At 36.6% G+C, this 20,214-nt stretch overlaps 1 protein-coding gene across 4 annotated transcripts in view; it reads right to left on the bottom strand.

Moving 5' to 3' along the window:
* ZFPM2 (zinc finger protein, FOG family member 2) overlaps positions 1-20,214 on the bottom strand; it is a 506,031-nt gene that overhangs the window by 388,971 nt on the left and 96,846 nt on the right. For 3 of the 4 annotated variants that reach the window (XM_017885192.1, XM_017885194.1, XM_017885195.1), the window contains one exon: positions 19,887-20,045. The exons of the other annotated variant lie outside the window; for it this stretch is intronic. In XM_017885192.1, coding sequence (XP_017740681.1) covers positions 19,887-20,045 — 159 coding nt within the window. The remainder of the gene's footprint in view (positions 1-19,886; positions 20,046-20,214) is intronic. 4 annotated transcript variants of the gene reach the window in all.

Here is a 20,214-nt window from a genome sequence, read left to right as displayed (position 1 = left end):
AAAAAAAAAAAAAAAAAAAAAAAGGAGTCATATAATGAATTCTGGAGTTCTACCCTCATGTTGACTGCAATGAGATGCACTGGAGGTATTTCAGTGGGGGGACTGATATGACTCTGTGATACAAATACAGTAACCAACCTATATTGACTAAGTTCCTATGAACACACCTTGTCAGACTTTGGGTCTTTTGAGTTCTCCCTTACTCATTCCGTAACAACACTAATGTCTCAAACATTCTCTCTCCCAATTTTTGTGAGACTATGGGTGAGTCTACCCCAACGTACTTTATTAGGCAAATTACATACTTTTGGAAGAAAAAACAATGAGAAAAAATAGAAAGGAGTATGTCTAGAAGAACACATTGCCGAGTTATCAAAGTTACCATAAAAATTAGAACTTAAAGAAAATAATCCAGTTGAACTGACAAATGTTCACCTCTGTTACACAGAAGTGATACAAAGTGTTCTTTATTAGTTCATTAAAACACAGCTTTTTGAGGGCCAGGCACTGTGCTGGGCACTGAGAATATAAAACAAATGACTTCTCTCATACATCACATATAGACCAGTGTAGAATATAGACAGATCAATAGGGAATTGCAAGCTGGTGTGATAAGTGCTTTGAAGGGAGAAATTCATGATGGGACAGGAGCATACAAGCATGACAACAAACCCAGACTTGATGCCACAGAAGTTTCTTGGAGGAAGAAACCAATAAATATCTGAAAATTTGAAGATGTGAAACTGAATTTTGTAGGTTTAATATCCTGAGGCTACATGACTAGAAACAACTTTTTTTTTTCTTTTTTTTTTTTTTTTTGGGAGACAGAGTCTCACTCTGCAACCCAGGCTGGAGTGCAGTGGCACAATCTCGGCTCACTGCAACCTCCGCTCTCTGGGTTCAAGTGATCGTCCTGCCTCAGCCTCCTGAGTAGCTGGGATTACAGGTGCACACCACCATGCCTATCTAATTTTTGTATTTTCAGTAGAGACAGGGTTTCACTATGTTAGCCAGGCTGGTCACAAACTCCTGACCTCTGGTGATCCACTTGCCTGGGCCTCTCAAAGTGTTGGGATTACAGGTGTGAGCCACCACTCCCAGCCAGAAACAATTTTTAAGATTAAAAGTGGTAGCCACCTTCCCCAAGAATCCCATAGGAAAAAGATTATGGTAATTAAGTTATTGTGCAGGAAACATGGCAGCTTGAAGGTGGTGAAACCAGATAGTTCAATGATGTAAGAGTATAATCCAGAAGACGTTTTAAGATGCTAAATAAATAGTTTGAAAAATACTTCAACTGTCTAATGGCTGACTTAGTGAAGTCCTTTCCTTCATGCATATATTCCAAATTTACCCCTGATCATTCTCATCCAATATCTGATAGAAAAAGAAAATGGCAAGATGAAAATATTGTAATTCAACCTATTAAGGGGTTGATTGAACTAGTAGTTTCATATGATTAAAAAACTTTCATTAAATATCACTTAACTGCCAAATAAGAACTGTAGAGTTAAATTTCAACTTGGTAGTAATACTCAATAATGATAACCTAGATTCATTGAATGATTTGCTCCAATTTGTTTCATGCATTAATTAGATATTGAGAATAAGTATTGCAGAGTATTTAAAGAAGCACTACAAAAGTAGTTAAGTATACACATTTAACAGCTCAAAATAAATTATAGTTTGCACCTCTTTTAAGCTACTTATAAAACTAGGTAAGGTGTATGCAATATATATCACATTAATAAAAAAATTTGGAGAGGAAAGAATAATTTAAACTTTCTGTCTAATTATTTAATCATATTTTTTAAAGGAAGAATGCAAATAAAAAAAGAAAGATGACTAAAACAAAAGAATCTCATACGAAATGATAAATTTAGATGTTGAAAACAGAATGGATCAGAATTTAATTTATATTCATTTCAACATCTGCTATATGCAAAATACTGAAATCATAAAGATGCATAAGGTATAGATCATGTCATCAAGATCAGATTCTATATTAAATCTAAACATGGCTACTGTCTGTCAAGCACTACTCAGCACTAGGTATATTGCTAAATGCTTTATAAACACCACATCAACAGCTCTGCCATGTGTTAATATTCCTACAGTTCAGAAAAATAAACCAAGGGGGAGAGATGTGGAAAGATGCCCAGGCACACTGCTAGTAAGTGGCAGAACCAGGATTTGATGCCAAGTTAGTCTGACTCCAAAGACCATGCCCCTAACTTATTAGGACATTACCGTCAAAGTCAACTACATGGCAAGCAACAGAGATAGCAAGATGTGATCTGACAGCTGCTTTCTCCTTATCATATTTAAGCCCCATTTCTTCATTGTGCTTGCATAATTTTTTTTTTTTTTTTTTTTTTTTTTGAGACTGAGTTTCGCTCTTGTTGCCCAGGCTGGAGTGCAATGGCTCAATCTCGGCTCACCACAGCCTCCTCCTCACAAGTTCAAGTGATTCTCCTGCCTCAGCCTTCCCAAGTAGCTGGGACCACAGGCATGAACCACCATGCCCGATCAATTTTGTATTTTTAGTAGAGATGGTTTCTCCATGTTGCTCAGGCTGGTCTCGAACTCCCAACCTCAGGTGACCCACCTGCTTCGGCCTCCCAAAGTGCTGGGATTACAGGCGTGAGCCACTGTGTCCAGCCGCTTGCATATTAAAATAAAATGTTTTACCGATTTAATCTTCATAAGCATTATTTTGTCCCTAAGGTTTACTATTTTACTTGGCACTTAGTAAAATCAACTACATACAAATGTTAATCAATTACCATTGCTCATTGACCAGTTAAAAAATTAGATTTTAGTTTCATTCTTTTTACCATAACTTACAGCAATATCATTACATTTGCTAATTAATTGCTTTCAGCACATTCTTTCTATTTAATAAATAAAATGTCATAATTTTCCAACTTTTAGATCCTTCATCTTCTAACTTTATCTCAGAAAACTAGTTCTCATTTTATGGTAATGTTTTGACATAATTCATTTTTTTAATGCCTTTGTTACTAGATGAAAAATAAGTGATTAAAAATATTTAATCACATATGAAGACTCTGAATTACTTTTAAGCAAACTATTTTATTCTCACGAGGAGACTTCTTTCCCCTTCCAATATATTTATTCCATGAAAAAGCTTATAAAATATGACTTTATTTTGATATTTAACCCAAGCTTCTTCCTGATTTTAACTGAAATTGACTTTACTGGGACAACTTTTTTTTTTTTTACTTCTATCCATTTTTGGATTCTATGGCTTTTTTGAAATCAGCCTACTCTAGATAGGCTTAGGAAAACTGGAATGATCACTTAATAGCAAGATAATAAGGACAAGCTTGTTAATGCTTAAGACTCTGCTTCAACGAGCTCATGTGGTTGGTAGGAAAAGGAAAGAAGACAGAAAAAAAAGATGCCAAGAAGAGAATTACAGGAAGAAGAGCTAGGCACACTCATTTGACACCATTCATTGTTACTTTTCTAGATTTTATTTTATTCATATACTTTTAAACAGAAATCAGTGTATTTTCAGCAAAGCACAAACATATTTAATGGGATAACCACTATATATATCCAGCGACCAATTCATAAAATGATGAAATGGAATAAATGTCAAGCAGTAACAAAATCTATAATATTTCTAAAATTATGGCTATGGAGTTAATGGTTTTCCATCACAAAATTAAACTCTTTTGTTACTCTTTTAAAAGGTATCATACGTATTCTGCGGGCCTTTCCATTTTTCTTAGTCTAGGTTTCAGAATCAATGAGAGTCCTATAGGAGGAAATTGAAGGTGTTATTGAGCAATATAATGCATAGCATAAATGGCTCGGGGAAATGCACTTGAATATAGTCTTTGAAACACATGAAACAGGATCTTTAAATACCATATTAGGTATTGTTGGTAAGGTGGTAGAAGCATTGGCTCCACTCGCCAGGCAAAAATAATTTAAAAATCGCAAACAAACACCTTTTCACTGAAAGTTAAATACTTCTGTAGAAATTAAAGATTTGCCACATTCTGAGACAGTCACTTTTTCAGCACAGAATAGCAGCAGTGTTTGAAAGCAGTCATGCAAGCAAACAGCCCTTCTCAACCTTGCTCTTTTAATCCATGTAGTTCCTATCAATATTAACCTCTTATAGAAATTCTTGTACAATATAACTATTGAACTTTCTTGACTAGGAGTGTTACTGTAGCTGTTAGTCATCCCTATAATGTATTTTGCAATCAGCTAAATCATCAAAGTATTTTTTAACAATGAACAGTTCAGAAGTGACAGATCTACTTTCTTGTTCACAACTGCTTATCAGAGAATAGATATCACATATGTTTTCCAGGTGCTTCCTATAGTTAGGATACCTTCACAGAAGAAGCTCATGAAAGATAAGGTCATAAAAGAGATGAAAAATGTGTGAGCTTCATACACTTATGGTTTTATCATCAGACAAGATAGCTTTGGTTAAAGGACTGTAACAGTCAAAAACAGAAAACTGCAGCTCATACTGAAGGGCGAGGACATTAAAGTTTAAGATTCAGTTTATGTTTGCTTTGCCTAATAGCCTCACAATATTGTCTAGCTTAAAACAATTGTTTGGTTATAGATTATCCAAACAGAAATGTCATGTTAAATTAACTCTATGTTACCAAATTATAGACATGATTCTAATCTCCAGGAACAAAAATAAAAACATGCAGCTGTCCCCTTTATGGCAATACCTAAAAAAAAAAAAAAAAAAAAAAAAAAAAAAAAAAAGAAAGAAAGAAAGAAAGCATTTCAACTGTTTGAAAAGAACAGATCCATTATGTCCATTATGTTTGTGGATTCCTATCCTGTTTTCTAACTCAGATCTACCTTTGACTTACTACTTACGTATAATAAAATGTAGAGTTTTGCTATCTTCTGGGTAACTACCCAGTTATATTCAGTATACAATTATTTTTTAAAAAGCATGTGACTTCTTTGTAACCTATTTGGGGCTTTCCTATCTGACAAAATATTATTTTGACAGTAGTTTCAGATTCCTTAATATGAAAGATTAGGCAGATCAAAAGACTAGAACCCACATTTATTTGGCTACACATTTGAGGAATGTAGATGAGGAAACAATCCTGAAACAGTTGATAACAGTGGTCCAGGGCTAACACTGTCATGCTGAGAAGAAACTCAATTTCTTTTGAGTAGCTGGATTACAGGTGCCTGCCACCACGCCTGGCTAATTTTTGTGTTTTAGTAGAGACGGGGTTTCACCATGTTAGCCAGGATGGTCTCGATCTCCGGACCTCGTGATCCACCCGCCTCGGCCTCCCAAAGTGCTGGGATTACAGACGCGAGCCACCACGCCCAGACTCAATTTCTATAGTTAATGCATGACTACTGTCATTTGTAGTGTATCATCATAGCTAGTAACGGGAAAATATTGAAAACACTAATGTTTATGTTTACCGATATCATGTAAAAGTCACAATTGAAGTACTGATAACTGAGGAAGAAAGAACAGTGAATTATTGAATACAGTACTGAGTATTTATCCCTGCTATCAATATTATCCTCCATATGAAAAGAGTTTTACTCAAAGTTTAAGTTCATTGAAGATTTGATGCATAAGGGAAATGTCCACATGAGATAAAATAAGGCAAGTTTTAATCAGTATTGTCTTTTGATAATTTTATTCCTCATTATTTCTCTCAACGAGCACATGAAAGGGTGAGATACATAAGCAAGTGTGGGAAAACAAGGCATTCTATTTTTTTTTCTTTTGAGTCAGAGTCTTGCCAAAGCTGGAGTGCAGCAATGCAATCAGTTCACTGTAACCTTGGACTCTTGGGCTCAAGCAATCCTCCTGCCTCAGCCTCAGGTAGCTAGAACAATAGGCCCAAGCCACCATGCCCACTTAATTATGTTTATGTTTTGTAGATATGAGTATCTCACTATGTTGTCCAGGCTGGTCTCAAACTCCTGGCCTCAAGTGATCCTCCTGCTGCAGCCTCCCAAAGTGCTGGGATTACAGGCATGAGCCACTGCACCCCGTCCAACATTCTATTTTAAACAATGTTTCTAAAATGTATATTTCAAAGTTTATATTTAAATATTTTTTCTTATTATCCCTTCCTCTACCTTCCCTTCAAAAAGTCTCACTGTAACTAATGTCATTCCCATCAGAAGAAGATTCTAAATACCTACGGCATTTCTTGTTCCAAAGAAGAGACACAGTAACATCTTATGGTCTCTAAATGAGGATATTCTGTACTATAACCCAATCACAATTATATTGTTCTGCCAGTAAGAAACCACTATCTCTTCTGTTTGTCTGCCTCTGTGTTTATTTAAGAATATTATTCGTAAGCAATCACTCATTATCAAAGTGTTCCATTGTATTGTGAAATAGGACTTTAAGTCACACATTCAAAATGCAAAGGCTGGAGAAGTAGCCAATAGAGAATGCATATTCTAGGCCTAACAAAGGCATCGTTCCTTATCTGAATGCCCTTTATATAACACTAATTCAAACACTCTAATGACGAATGACTCTCAGAGCTCACAAATAAGGGCTAACATTTCTTTCTCCTAACAAATCCTGTTTTTTCTTCCCACTTCATCACTGGAATTATCTTCCTCTTTCATTTTCTCTCTCTACTATGGCTTACGGAAAGCTCAGATTTGCAATTTCATATTTCAGCTTTCAGAATATTTATCTTCCTCTTTATGCTTCATCTCTACTATTTCCTGTCCTTAGCCTTATGATCGTTGTCCTTCCTGATCTCTCTGGTCCAACTCACACCCGTCTCTATTGCTCTCCTTGCATGCTCACCAGGCTGGTGTCGCTCACATGCTGTTCCCTCTACCTGAAACCCTATGACTTCTTTTCGCCTAGTTAATGCCTCCCCAACTTCTATTCCAGCTTAAGTGTCACATTCTTTTTTTTTTTTTGTGAGACAGGGTCTTGCTCTATCATCCAGTCTGGACAGTGTTATGGTACTATCACGGCTCACTGTGGCCTCAAACTCCCAGGCCCAAGCAACTCTTCTACTTCAGCCTCCCAAGTAGCTGGGACCACAGGTATGTACCACGATGCCCCACCAGGTTTTCTATTTTTCATTCTTTATAGAGATGAGGTCTCCCTATGTTGACAACCTGGTGTCAAACTCCTGGGCTCAAGCAATCCTCCCACCTTGGCCTCCCAAAGTGCTGGAATTACAGGTGTGAGCCACCATTCCTGGCCAAGTGTCACATTCTTACAGACATTTTCTCTGACCTTCCTCACTAGATCAAACCACCCTGAATCATTTGCGTGATTATTTTATTAACGTCTGCCTCCTCACTATAAGGTAAATTCTGCGATATCCAGGACCTTGCCTGTCTTTACTTACCACTGTATCCACAGCATGTCTCACATGTCTGACATAGCAGGTGTTCAATAAATACTTACTGGATAAGCTAACACATGAATGTTGAATGCACTGACTGCCATTATGCATTCATTCATTAATTATTCTAATAACCAAGCAAAGCAAATAAAAGCTATGCATTTTACATAAACTGAAAACCCTCCATAGTAACATAATTTAGAGTTGGGCATATGACCACCTGACAACAAAACAGAGGCTTCTCTTTTAGCATGGACCATACCATAAAAATAAGTTGTGGGCCAGGTGTGGTGGTTCATGCCTGTAATCCCAGCACTTTGGGAAGCCGAGGTGGGCAGGTCACCTGAGGTCAGGAGTTTGAGACCAGCCTGACTAACATGGTGAAACCCAGTATCCACTAAAAATACAAAAAAAAAAAAAAAAAAATTATACAGGCATAATGGCGGGCACCTGTAGTCCCAGTCACTCAGGAGGCTGAGGCAGGAGAATCGCTTGAACTCGGGAGACAGAGGTTGCACTGAGCCGAGATTGTACCATTGCACTCCAGCCTGAGTGACATTGCGAGACTCCATCTCAAAAAAAAGAAAAAAAGTTGTGGACAATGGGATGCAAGCCAAAGAGTCCTGTGGCCACTTCTGGGAACCTACTGTTACAGTTGCATCTAATCCTAACAGAGTTTCCACATCTCTGGGGAAAAAAAGAATATTCTAGGTCCCATCAGTCTCCTTCTAACTCAGATGCACATCTAGCTTCCAACACCAGAGACAGTCCTAAATAAGTTATCACAAGACGCATTCAGACTATTTTTACTACAAGGTCTCCCAACAGCATCTCCTCCCTTAGTGCCAGCAACAGGTTCTTGGCTGCTGATAACACCAGAAAAACATAGATAGTACCCACAGCATTTTCCAGAGTTTCAGAAATGTAGACATTCTTTCCCTCTCTCTTCATTTTTTAGCATAGCACTTTCAAAATCAGGCTTTTCATGAGTATCTGTGGTCTCTTTAGGCAAAGGGTAACTACCCTGTAATGATAATAGATTTGGAATTCAGGTATCTAATATAAATACAAACTCTTTTTGTGAATCTGTTTGGTTTTCCAACAAATTAGGAAGTTGAAAACAAACTTAACATTCTTGATCCTGGTTGTCTCCTTTGAAGATCACTAATACTTACAGGTACTAAAAGGGGTTGATTCAGGCTTGGTGGAAACCAAAGCTTACACAATTCAGGGGGCCTCCTCAAGAAAGAGAATTCAAAGTCCCACTTACAAAATTAGGTGCAGGGCCTTGGGAGGAATCTGTCCAAGTGAGGAGTTCTGAAGTTTAAGCTTCATTAACCTCATAGTAACCACAGTAAAGGTCAGAACTATCTTTCTCAGATAAACGGTACTGCCCCAGTGCTCAGGTGTTCAGAAACCCCTGTCAAACAAGCCTCAGAATTTTGAAGCAACACTTAATATTTATTTGAATTATCCAAGTTTCAGAATTGTCCCACACTGTTTTGAACTGTACTAGGTCTATCATTTGATAGAAAAATAATTAAACAATTGTGAAATAAACTAAAAAGGAGAATGAATAGATCTAATATATTTGACAGCGTTAAGTGTGAAAATAAGATGCACACTACATACTTTATCAAAATGCATTCCTTTTATTAGTAATTTGATATTTTTAGGGGCATCTTAAAAGTCACCCAACACAACTGCCAATATTGTAGAGAAAACACATGTGAATTGGGTTTTCCTTAGCATATAAGCTACTTTTCCTGTCCATTTTTTTTGTATCATTTTGCATTTTTGTAGAATTGTTTCTCGTTAAAGGTTATTGCATTTTGGTATTCCCTTTAGGAGTCAGCCACCAATACAGAATATAGGAGTACAGAATGCACAGATTAAATGAGGCAGATGCGTGCTGGTGAATGGTTTCCACATTAGAATGATGCACATTACCATAAGGAAGCTTGGGAGTGAATGCATTGCTTCCTTAATCAGCCCAAGTTTAACACTATTCTACATATATATATATATATATATTTATATATATTTCCTTGTCTATCTTGTGCACGTTTTCTTTCCTTTCTTAGATCACTGTATCTTTAAGAAATGAGAAAATTATTTATGTAGTCATCTTTCTGCCTCTATACAAGCAGGATCACATATGGTCACACATACATATCCATGCTTACGAGAAACAGGTAACATAGGTTCTCAGTATTGGTTAACTTGCCTGGGCCATAATTTGCATTGAAAAAAATTATGATTTACCTAAGACCTAAAATATACCGCCTTGAGCTAATCATATAGCAACAATAGAAATTACATCAAATCGCATTGTTAAATACGTAGAAAGCAAAGTGTTTTCTATATCTATATGACAGATTTCCAGCTTGGTAAATTTATATCATTAAAAATAATCCTTAAAGAGACCTTCCTTTCTGTCAGAAAAAATATAATCACAGCCTACTGTCTGTGCAATTCCACTTTCCATCTCTGCTATGTGCTAAGACTTGTTAAGATACAGCCACTGTCAAGTTTCAGAACAGTTCCTTGTCTAATCTTTCTACTTCTCCAGATCTTTGATATAGAACCTGTTAGAATGCATTGCTTACTTTTCCAGTTCCTATGTTTATCTCACTTCCACTCTTACCATCTGTTGTACTGCATTTCCTTCAGAAAAGTGAAAAGTTTTCACAGTGCCCAGAGCTTTCCCTGCAAACAATGCCCTTTTCCCCTCTTCCTTCCTTCCTTTCTTCGTTTTTTATTTAGTCTTATTTTGTGTTGAGGTCAAACTATTTTAAAGAGTTCACTTTGCAAACATTTCTACAAGGCTGAAGTTCTTATCCAAATAGTTTTGATAGATTTGTAAACATTCCTGCCATTTATTACTGGCTTCTGCCCAAATACACACATTTTGGTGTGTCCTCACTCTTTTAAATTACCTGAAAGCAACATCATAAGAAACAGGCAGTGAGAACCTGTAGCTTATTGCATATCTTTAAAACAAGGCAATATAATTTTCAGTTAGTATAATGAGACTAACGTGCTTTCAATATAGCCCCTTACATTATATCAAAATCCCAACTCCACTTATGGCAAAATGGTTTATATTGACAGAGTCTTTCAAGAAGTACCAAAAGATAGAAATATTTTAAGAACATCCCTAATTTACTTAGGTTAGCCTTTTTCTTTATTTGGTTTTGTAACCACCCTTATTTTTGACTGACACAGCATGTACAATTAGTGTTTAACAGAAAATGCCCAGTAAAATACCTTGAAAAGTGAGCTTTATACTTCATATATCCAACTTTCTTCAGATGTTTTCCTCTCCTTCCTTCTACAAGAGTTATATAACAGTGGACATCAGGAAGCAAAATTAGTTCTCTATTTTTATTAAGGACCAGTAATGCAAGTTTTAATTCTGTGTTAGTCTTTAGTAGTTTTGTTGACTTTGGCCAAGTTGCTGAGCCTCTGGAAGTCACAGGTGAAAACAGCATCTACCGTGTAGGACAGTAAGTTGATTAGAGATGATACATATACAGGCAGATGTCTGACTTTCAGGAGCAGTCAGCAAATGAGCGTTGTTATTACCATTATTAAAATTATTATAATTGGCACATAGCCCTAATGCCAATCTCTGGAATCTCACTGAATGACAAAAAAAAAGAAGCTGAAACAGCAATCTGCATCCTTTATCAGTATTTACTTTATTGGTGCAACACATTCAGTTATTTTTACTTGACCTTTTAAGAACAACAAAAAAGTGGCTGAGTTTATTACTATAATTAAATTCATCACACCACAGCTTTCTACATTTCCCATTACACAGTCTATGTTTAGGCCTACCAGAGATAAAGATATCCCATCAGGTAATGGATGGACAAATGCTTTAATATTGCCTGTTGCTTCTCAAATGATAACAAAAGCATTGTGAAAAATTTTACATACTAATAAGAAAATCTACATTTATGTGAGAAGATTAAGAGCTTTTTATCAAGTTTAATACGCCTCAAAAATACCTTTAGCAGACTGCACAGTTGAGATCTGTTGGTCAGCTCACAGAAAGAACAATGAATTTAGTTTGTCATATGCTAAACAGTAGTACATATTATCATATGTTACTCACATAAATGACCGTGGGTCATTTCAAACATTGTATAAAAATTAATCACTTTAATTTGGTTGCAATTATGATGATATATCTGAAATGAGAGATGAGGTAAGTAGACAAAGCTTTATCTCATCCTTACACAGAACACTGAGTCATGAAGCAAATTTTTATACCTTCCGATTCCATCAAAACCAAGAAAGTGTTTACTCTTATAAGAACAGAGTTCCTTCACATGCTTTCCCATTTTTCCAACAATTGTGGTTTTTTAAAAAATCAGTCTCATTCCAAATAAAAACTATGTTTTGGGACTTTTAAGATGGCTACAAAAGAGTGATACCACAATGTCATAAGGTATACATTTTTTCAATCTCATGAGATAAAAGCACTTACAGGACACTAATTTTTTTTTTTTTTTTTTTTTTTTTTTTTTTTTTTTTTTTTTTGAGATGGAGTCTCACTCTGTCGCCCAGGCTGGAGTGCAATGGCGCGATCTCGGCTCATGGCAACCTCCACTTCCCGTGTTCAAGCGATTCTCCTGCCTCAACTTCCCGAGTAGCTGGGACTACAGGCACACACACTGCGCCCAGCTAATTTTTGCATTTTTAGAGATGGGGTTTCACCATGTTGGCCAGGCTGGTCTCGAATTCCTGACCTGGTGATCTGCTAGCCTTGGCCTCCCAAAGTGCTGGGATTACAGGGTGAGCCACTACCTGGCCTATAGGACACTATTAACCTCTATGTTTGCATTCTAAAAAGTATTACTTCTCATTTTGCATTGCTAGATGATTTACCTAAGAAAAAGTTAATGATTTTAAAATAAATTTCAGGAAAAAGAAGTACTGAATCCAGGAAAACAGAGGCTCTGCCAAGGAACAATAATGTCATTTGGAGGGAGGGGGAGGTGGCGGAGAAGGGAAGGGAGGTTCCTGCCAAGCAAAGCTGGGGGCTGTTCAATCAGCCCTATCAGTGCTCCATCAGTGTCTCCACTCCAGCCAAATCCAGAGAAAACAAGGAGTCAAAGATTCAGGTCAATAAGCTTATAGGCGATTTGCACAAACAGTTCCTCCAGCAAGGTAAAAAACAAAGTCATATTGGCTTTTCCTTTTTATTCTTTCTCTTTGAACTCCCTGGTCCAAACACACCCTGGAAATGTCAATGTTATATGCAAGAGTTTAAAGAGCTGAGCTTCTTAATCCCGTTAAGAAAAAAGGAAAAAAGTTGCCTGTAAAGGTCCCCTTCCTTATTGAACTCAAAGTGATTATGGTAGAGCTGTCTTATGCAGATTCTGATTCCAGTTACTCAAGCATCAGAGGAGGCAAAAACATGTCATTAAAGGCATAACCAAGAAGGAAAGAAAGCATGTTCATTGAAAGGGTTTATAAAATATAGTGAAATAGACTTTCTGAACTAAAAATAATAATAAAATGAACATAAGAAACGAGGAAACAAAATACCATGATGTTTGACATGGGATCAAATGAAAAACAACGGTTACTACTCCCACAACCAAAACTGCATAAATATACAGTTTAAAAAAATTCTTTTCGTTAAGACTCTAGATAAACTTTTGTTGCTTTACCTTAACATTCAGGCACCAGGGGCAGGGAGGGATTAATGCCAATAACCTCAACTTAGATTTGTTACAAGTAACAAGGAGGAATATGGCTTTTCCTCTGTTATTTCTTAATCTTTAAACAAAGCCACAAAACTACAGGAACCAACAGAAAGAAAGGAGGATGGGAGGAGGGGGGAAACATTTCAATGAGCCTGGCAGCCTATTGGCAGAAGAAGTTGAGTACAATGACGAAACTGGTTCTACTTCTCTGCCCCTCAATCTTTCTAATTCAACAATGTGGAAAGACAGAAAACACAAACCCAACTCTGCTACTGTGGAAGGGAACAAAGTGACTCATATCATCCTCAAACACCCCCAAACTGCTGTTCTGGAAACCACATTAATGAGCTACAGATGGAGTCTCATCAAGTCCTTGGCTACAGGGATAATTCTGATTGGGGTTATCTGTATCCCCTGACAGCTTTCCCATTTTACCTGTTTCAATTTCCTGCTTAACCTTTCCTTTCTTCAGGCCTTTCTTCTCCAGGCATATACAAACTGTGTCGTGGCCATGTCTCGTCTCCCAGTCTTACCTCAACTCTCTTCTGTGGCTCACACACTATAGTTTCTTTCCACAGTTCTGTTCCCGAAGGCTTCCATAATGGTGGGAATCCAACAGATTCCAAGAGCAGCGAGTTCTACAGGTGTGACACTGCCTCTTCTGCTCCCCAGCTCTCTGCTGTCCTCTTCTGGCTTCCTACAACACTAACCTCATAGGTATTACAGACTTGACTCAGTACTGGAAGCTCATTCCTTTCTCTCAAGTCTGTAATCAAAGTTCACCTTCCCCATCACTCTATGAAATAGCATGTGTGTGCACGCTATTTCGCCCTACCAACTTTGCCTGTTTTATTTTTCCTCATGTTCCTCTATCTCACCTAACATTATAAAATGTGATTCAATTGTTTATTGCCTCTCTCTCTCTCCTCCTGAGAGTGGGGACTGACTTTTGTCTAAAGCTGTATCCCAGCTCTGAGAAGAAGGTCTGGCAAAAAGCAGATGCTTACTTAATATAAGGGTTGAGTTGTATTGAATTTGATCTAGTGAACATAAGTGAAAGTTTCTGACAGTCCTATTAAGTAGCTGATATGTTTGCTTTTGATTGGTATTAATTACTTCTAGGGCTAACATTAAATCCAAGTGTGAATAACCCAGGTTTTTATTCTATTTTCTTTAGTATGCTTTACATTTTTTATGTTAAAGAATCTTTAAAATAACCTTTGTTTTCTGCACAGTATGTGGACTCTTTTTGAATGCAGTGAGAATTTCCATTGTTACACCATGTATCTTTCCTTACTTTATGTATTTCCATCACGACCCCTCTTTTTAGCCCTAATATTTCCAAACTGAAGAGCGCTAATTTCAGTCCATTTTTCTGGGGCATTAACTACACACAAGTATGTCTCTGACCGTTCTCCATATCTAGATGCAAGGACGAGGCATAAAGATTTTTCGTCTTCCCAAAGCAACTTTGATAGCATCATTTTCCATTCTGGCCTTTGTTTTAAAATCATAACATCAGTCAACAATTTGTAAGGACCCTCTTTAACTTTCCTGGATAATCATTGTAGATAATTCAAAGTTCACGTACATGTAGTTTCTTGGGGGTTATCTTTGTTGTTTGTAATTCAATAGGTTTTGGGGGTACAGGTGGTTTTTGGTTACATGAATAAATTCTTCAGTGGTGATTTCTGAGATTTTGGTGCACTCCTCACTTGAGCAGTGCACACTGTTCCCAGTGTGTAGTTTTTTATCCCTCACCTCCCTCACCTGAGTTATCTTTTTTTAAATAGCATTACATTCTACTAGCATCCAGTGACACTGACCTGATTCTTCATGTTCACATATTTTGTGACATTCTCCTGGAATTTATCCCAAAACATGTTTATTTCACTTTACAATTATTAATTAGAACTGCTCCATGCCAACCCCACTCTGAAACTCACTGTCTTTGAGTTTACCCAAGAATTGCTCATATATAGGTGTTCCCACCTGCCAATAGTGACATAACTAAACTCCCAAGGTTGCTTTCCAGACCACATATATTTCAGTTCATATTGATTTGCTTAGTTCTACAAATACATTGATGTACTTCCACGTCGGGGCACATAAACCAGAAGAAAGGCAGACAAAATAACTGAATCAAAAAATTCAGTACCACAGGAAATATATAGCACTTATGGACTGAGTCTTGATGTCTTCATCATTTATAAATTCAAGGAAATAATCTTGCTTGTTTCCTTCCTCCCAGAGATACTGTAAGGCAAGATGCCATGTAATCTAAACTCATAAACAAAAGAAGACAATGTAAATTGAAAGCATTGCTTTATATTTTGCTAAAATGTTTAAAATCTAAAGGTATCAAAGTAAATTTCAAGTAGCATCTTTTTATAAACATAGTTCTTTTCATTTCTTTGAAATGAAAAATAGGAATATGAAATATGCAACTAATCTAAAATAAAAAGAGACACAGGAAACGCCAATAGAATTGCCAGGTTCAAATTTTAAGCATGCAACTATAACAAGGGTATCTCTGAGATGGATTTATATAATTAAGAATTTTATACATTAACTTTAACATAAAATTCTGACCAACAATCTTGGACATTCTGTGGAATCTTACATTATACGAGTGATTTGGGTTTTACTTAATCACATGGTTTATAATGACTAGAAAGTTTACTAATATTAGTAAACGCAACTTTGAGACTTGTAGAAAACTTGCCCTTCAACAAAACATAGATAATATCAGTGTGGAACTGAGAAAAGTATTACAATAATAAGAGCCATTGAAGAACTATAATTTTAGTTAATCACTGAAAATATCTTGTATAATATAGATGCTCAATTTCAAAAGGAAGTAGAAACTTTATGATAAGCTATGTCTTCAGAAATGTACAAAGTTTTTCTTTTTCTTTAAAAAAGTTATGATAACATATGATTGGTTTTATACAAAATTCAGTTGCTAAAATATGACTAAAAATATGTAGTAACTCTATGTGTATCCTCAGCATGCTCCCCTGATAATGTGTCAAAATATCTTGTTTAGAGAACTTAGACCTTCTGGCCACATTTTTTGATCTGAACTTTCAAGCTATCCTTTGTTTAACAGAAAAAAAAACATTCAATGTACAAAATATTTATGCTTGGGACCCACATAAGTAAGTAGGTCACGGGTAAATTTTGATCATGGTTAGCCTTTAGACCAAGAAACTTTCCAAATAATCCAATTCCTTTTCTAGTAAGTATCAACAATTTTTAAATTGTCATAAATGATTTAAACTATGCACAAAAAGTATGTTTCATTAATGAATCCAATATATTATTATTATTATTACTATTACTATTTTCTTTTTGAGATGGAGTCTTGCTCTGTCACCCAGGCAGGTGTGCAGTGGCTCAATCTCGGCTGTCTGTAACCTCCACTGCCTCCTGGGTTCAAGCAATTCTCCCTGCTTCAGCCTCCCGAGTAGCTGGGACTACAGGCACCACCACCACACCCAGTTAATTTTTGTATTTTTAGTAGAGATGGGGTTTTGCCACAGTGGCCAGGATGGTCTCAAACTCCTGACCTCAGGTGATGTTCCCACCTCAGCCTCCCAAAGTGCTGGGATTACAGGCGTCAGTCATCATGCCCGGCCTAAAAATATTTTTCTTCAGAGGAACATGTCTTATTTGCTTTTCCAGTAATGACAGTGGCATTATTAACCAGTTAAATACTTCTAGTTTTTTTTTTTTTTTTTTTTTTTTTTTGAGATGGAGTCTCGCTCCTGTCACACAGGCTGGAGTGTGATGGCACGATCTTAGCTCACTGCAACCTCCGCCTTCCGGGTTCAAGCAATTCTCCTGTCTCAGCCTCCCAAGAGCTGAGATTATAGGCGTGTGCCACCACACCCGGCTAATTTTCGTATTTTTAGCAGAGATGGGGTTTTGCCATGTTGGCCAGGCTGGTTTCAAACTCCTGATCTCAGATGATCCACCTGCCTTGGCCTCCCAAAGTGCTAGGATTACAGGCGTGAGTCACCGACCTGGTCACTTCTACTCTTTCAATTGCTAATCTGTCCTCTTCCTCACAATTGGCAATAAAATATAATTATGTGTCACTGAGAAAAATTGAGAATTTCAACAGAAAGATTAGTTTCTGATTTTCCGGAGAGAAAATATTCTCTTTCCATTGTAGCTAATCACCTTAAGTGAAGAATGGATAGCATTCCTTGCATGACCTCAAGGGATGAAAAATCTATCAAAGAGTTGTCTTTCCTTTGTACCAGTTCCAACTGACTTCAGTGGGAATTCCCTGGTCATACATTCTGTGAGAGTAAAACAATGAAATTATTTTCCTATCAATAGTAATATTGCTATTTATCCTGACAAATATCATGTGAAAATAAGAATTAGGCCGGGCGCGGTTGCTCAAGCCTGTAATTCCAGCACTTTGGGAGGCCGAGATGGGCGGATCACGAGGTCAGGAGATCGAGACCATCCTGGCTAACACAGTGAAACCCCGTCTCTACTAAAAAATACAAAAAAACCCAGCTGGGCGAGGTGGTGGGTGCCTGTAGTCCCAGCTACTCGGGAGGCTGAGGCAGGAGAATGGCATAAACCCGGGAGGCAGAGCTTGCAGTGAGCTGAGATCTGGCCACTGCACTCCAGCCTGGGTGACAGAGTGAGACTCCGTCTCAAAAAAAAAAAAAAGAAAAGAAAATAAGAATTATTATTCCCACCCATTATGACCTTCTACTTTCAAACTAAACATTACAGAATTATCTTATAATACATGTAGGTTATATATTATGTAATATGGTCTCTATATCCTATACTAAGTATTATTTTACGTACATCTGACATTAAACATTTTTCCAACTGTTTATAAAATAATTAATAATAATATCTACTGAATCCTGTTCAGAACAATTGTAATTTAATGTTTTTTCTTAGTTCCTAAAGGCCTGTCATTATTTTTCATGAGTCAGGACTCTGGTTAGTACAGCTGGAGTGACTGTCCTAAGACCACAGTTACATCATCATTTAAGCATTTGCCATAAATCTATTTTCTCCCAGGAAATTACTACCTTAAAACTTGGGGTTATTTACTCTTTCATTAAATATAGCCCTTAACCAGAGATCGTCCCAAAATTTGCAATTCATACAGTAATACCTATCATACTGCCTTCCTGGATGAATTAAATTGACAAAAGGTATGAATCCATACATTAACTCTTTTATCCACCTTCTAACTCTCAGTTCCTCTCTTTATTGCAATATCGCAACATAAGGTAGGTCTTCTACAATGCACAAAAGGATGTATTTCCTAATAAGAAAAAAAATTGAGATGTCTTCAAACATAAATTTAAAAAATACCCATCTCCAGCCAGCTTAGATTTATTGCCATAGCTACATATCATCAATAAATGGTTCTAGCAACTAAGGAAAATATTAATTTGGCTTGAAATCTGAGTCAACACTAGGAAAAAAAAAGCCTATTTTGTTAATACTTTTCTAATTTTCAATTAAAAATCTCTGATGTAGAAGACAAGGACCATGCTACAAGTCATCTTGAGGTCTACATGGTTAAGGAGATTTTTTTGAATTTCAGTGTGTCCAGGTGCCATTCTGTTTCCACAGTTTTAGGGCCTGGGGTTCTACTGACGACAGGGATGGGAGCTGACTGACATCTTTTGCTTCTGACATTTTTTGTTGACACCATCAACAAGAGAAAATAATACTGGAACTTTTAATGATTAAATACATACATGGCCACCAAGATATGTGAATTGACATTTTTTTGAGAAGCTACAATGGCATTCTTGATTTGAGACTATGAAGTCTGATTAACATATTCAAACATACACACATACAAAAAATCCACTTTATTATATTTATCTGCCTAAGAAACAAACATGTCTGAATAAAAATGGTGCATACACAAACACAGACATACAGAAACAGACATACACTTCCAGTCAAGCCCTCTGCAAAAGCAGCTGTTCTAAACCAAGGAAGTGATCCAAACATTTGTGAAAACTGTACATTGGTGCAGGAGGAGATAAAAGACTTGCAAAATAATCAAATACAAATAAATATATAAGAATCATGAGAAACCTTAAACTGACTTATGAAAAAAGTAAACAAATGAGTGTATATGCTCCATGAGAACACAGTCACTGGCAAGGCCATCTGGCTGCAAGTCATGGCTGGAAATAACTTGCGATATGTCTCAAGTGCTTCTTGGATTATCTTGTTAATGTGTCAAAAAAGTATCTAGAATGGAGAAAGAATGTGTATTTTTTTTTATTTGACAATATCCCCAAAGCACCATCCTCACTGTTGAAAGTCAACATTAAACACCTAAAGCATTCGGTTTTCAAAGGAATGAGCTAGAACCTTAGTTGAGAACTCTCTGCCTCATTCAGTGCTAATATTTAATGCCTAATTTAGTGCCTTGCAAACAATTAACATTCAATAAATTCTTGTTGAAAGAATGAATGAATAAATGATCAACATTAAATATATTACAGTTAATTGGGCAATAACATGAAGAATGTGCATAGTTAATTGGCCAATCAACATGAAAATATTTGTTTCAATATAAAAAATTACTGGTTATTACAGTGGAGTTACTCGTGTCCCTCAAAATAAAATTTTATGTTTAAAAAAATCTGTACTTGTTTTCAGATGGTTGAATTATCTGTCAGCAGTTTGAGCACTATTATGCATTTTTTAAAACATTACAAAATCGTTTAAGTGGACTCACATATTACATCGAACCATCAACAATTACCTTTGTTACAAAAGTATTCCACTTCTTCACAGCTCAGATTTTCAGGCCCAAATTCTGTGGAAAAGCTTTCCTCCAATGGAAAGTCTCCTTTGGAGATGATGTCTGTTTCCTCTGATGGACATTCTTCTTCCTCATCTTCAATGGCATCTTCAAGCGGCCCTTGAAAAAGAATCAGGGACACTGTACCAAAAATATCCAAGGAAGACAGTGAAATAAAATCCTTAAATAGAGCCTTTTTTTGTTACAGTGGTGAGGAAAATAATATACTCTAAGTAGTACCACCAAGGGGACTCACACAAGATAATGCTACATCCGTATACACAAGGAA

Source organism: Rhinopithecus bieti, unplaced genomic scaffold (genome assembly GCF_001698545.2).
Source record: "Rhinopithecus bieti isolate Rb0 unplaced genomic scaffold, ASM169854v2 scaffold_13352, whole genome shotgun sequence".
Taxonomy (NCBI): Eukaryota; Metazoa; Chordata; class Mammalia; order Primates; family Cercopithecidae; genus Rhinopithecus; species Rhinopithecus bieti.
The sequence above is the reverse complement of the archived record's forward strand: the minus strand, read 5'-3'. Positions and strand labels throughout refer to the sequence as shown.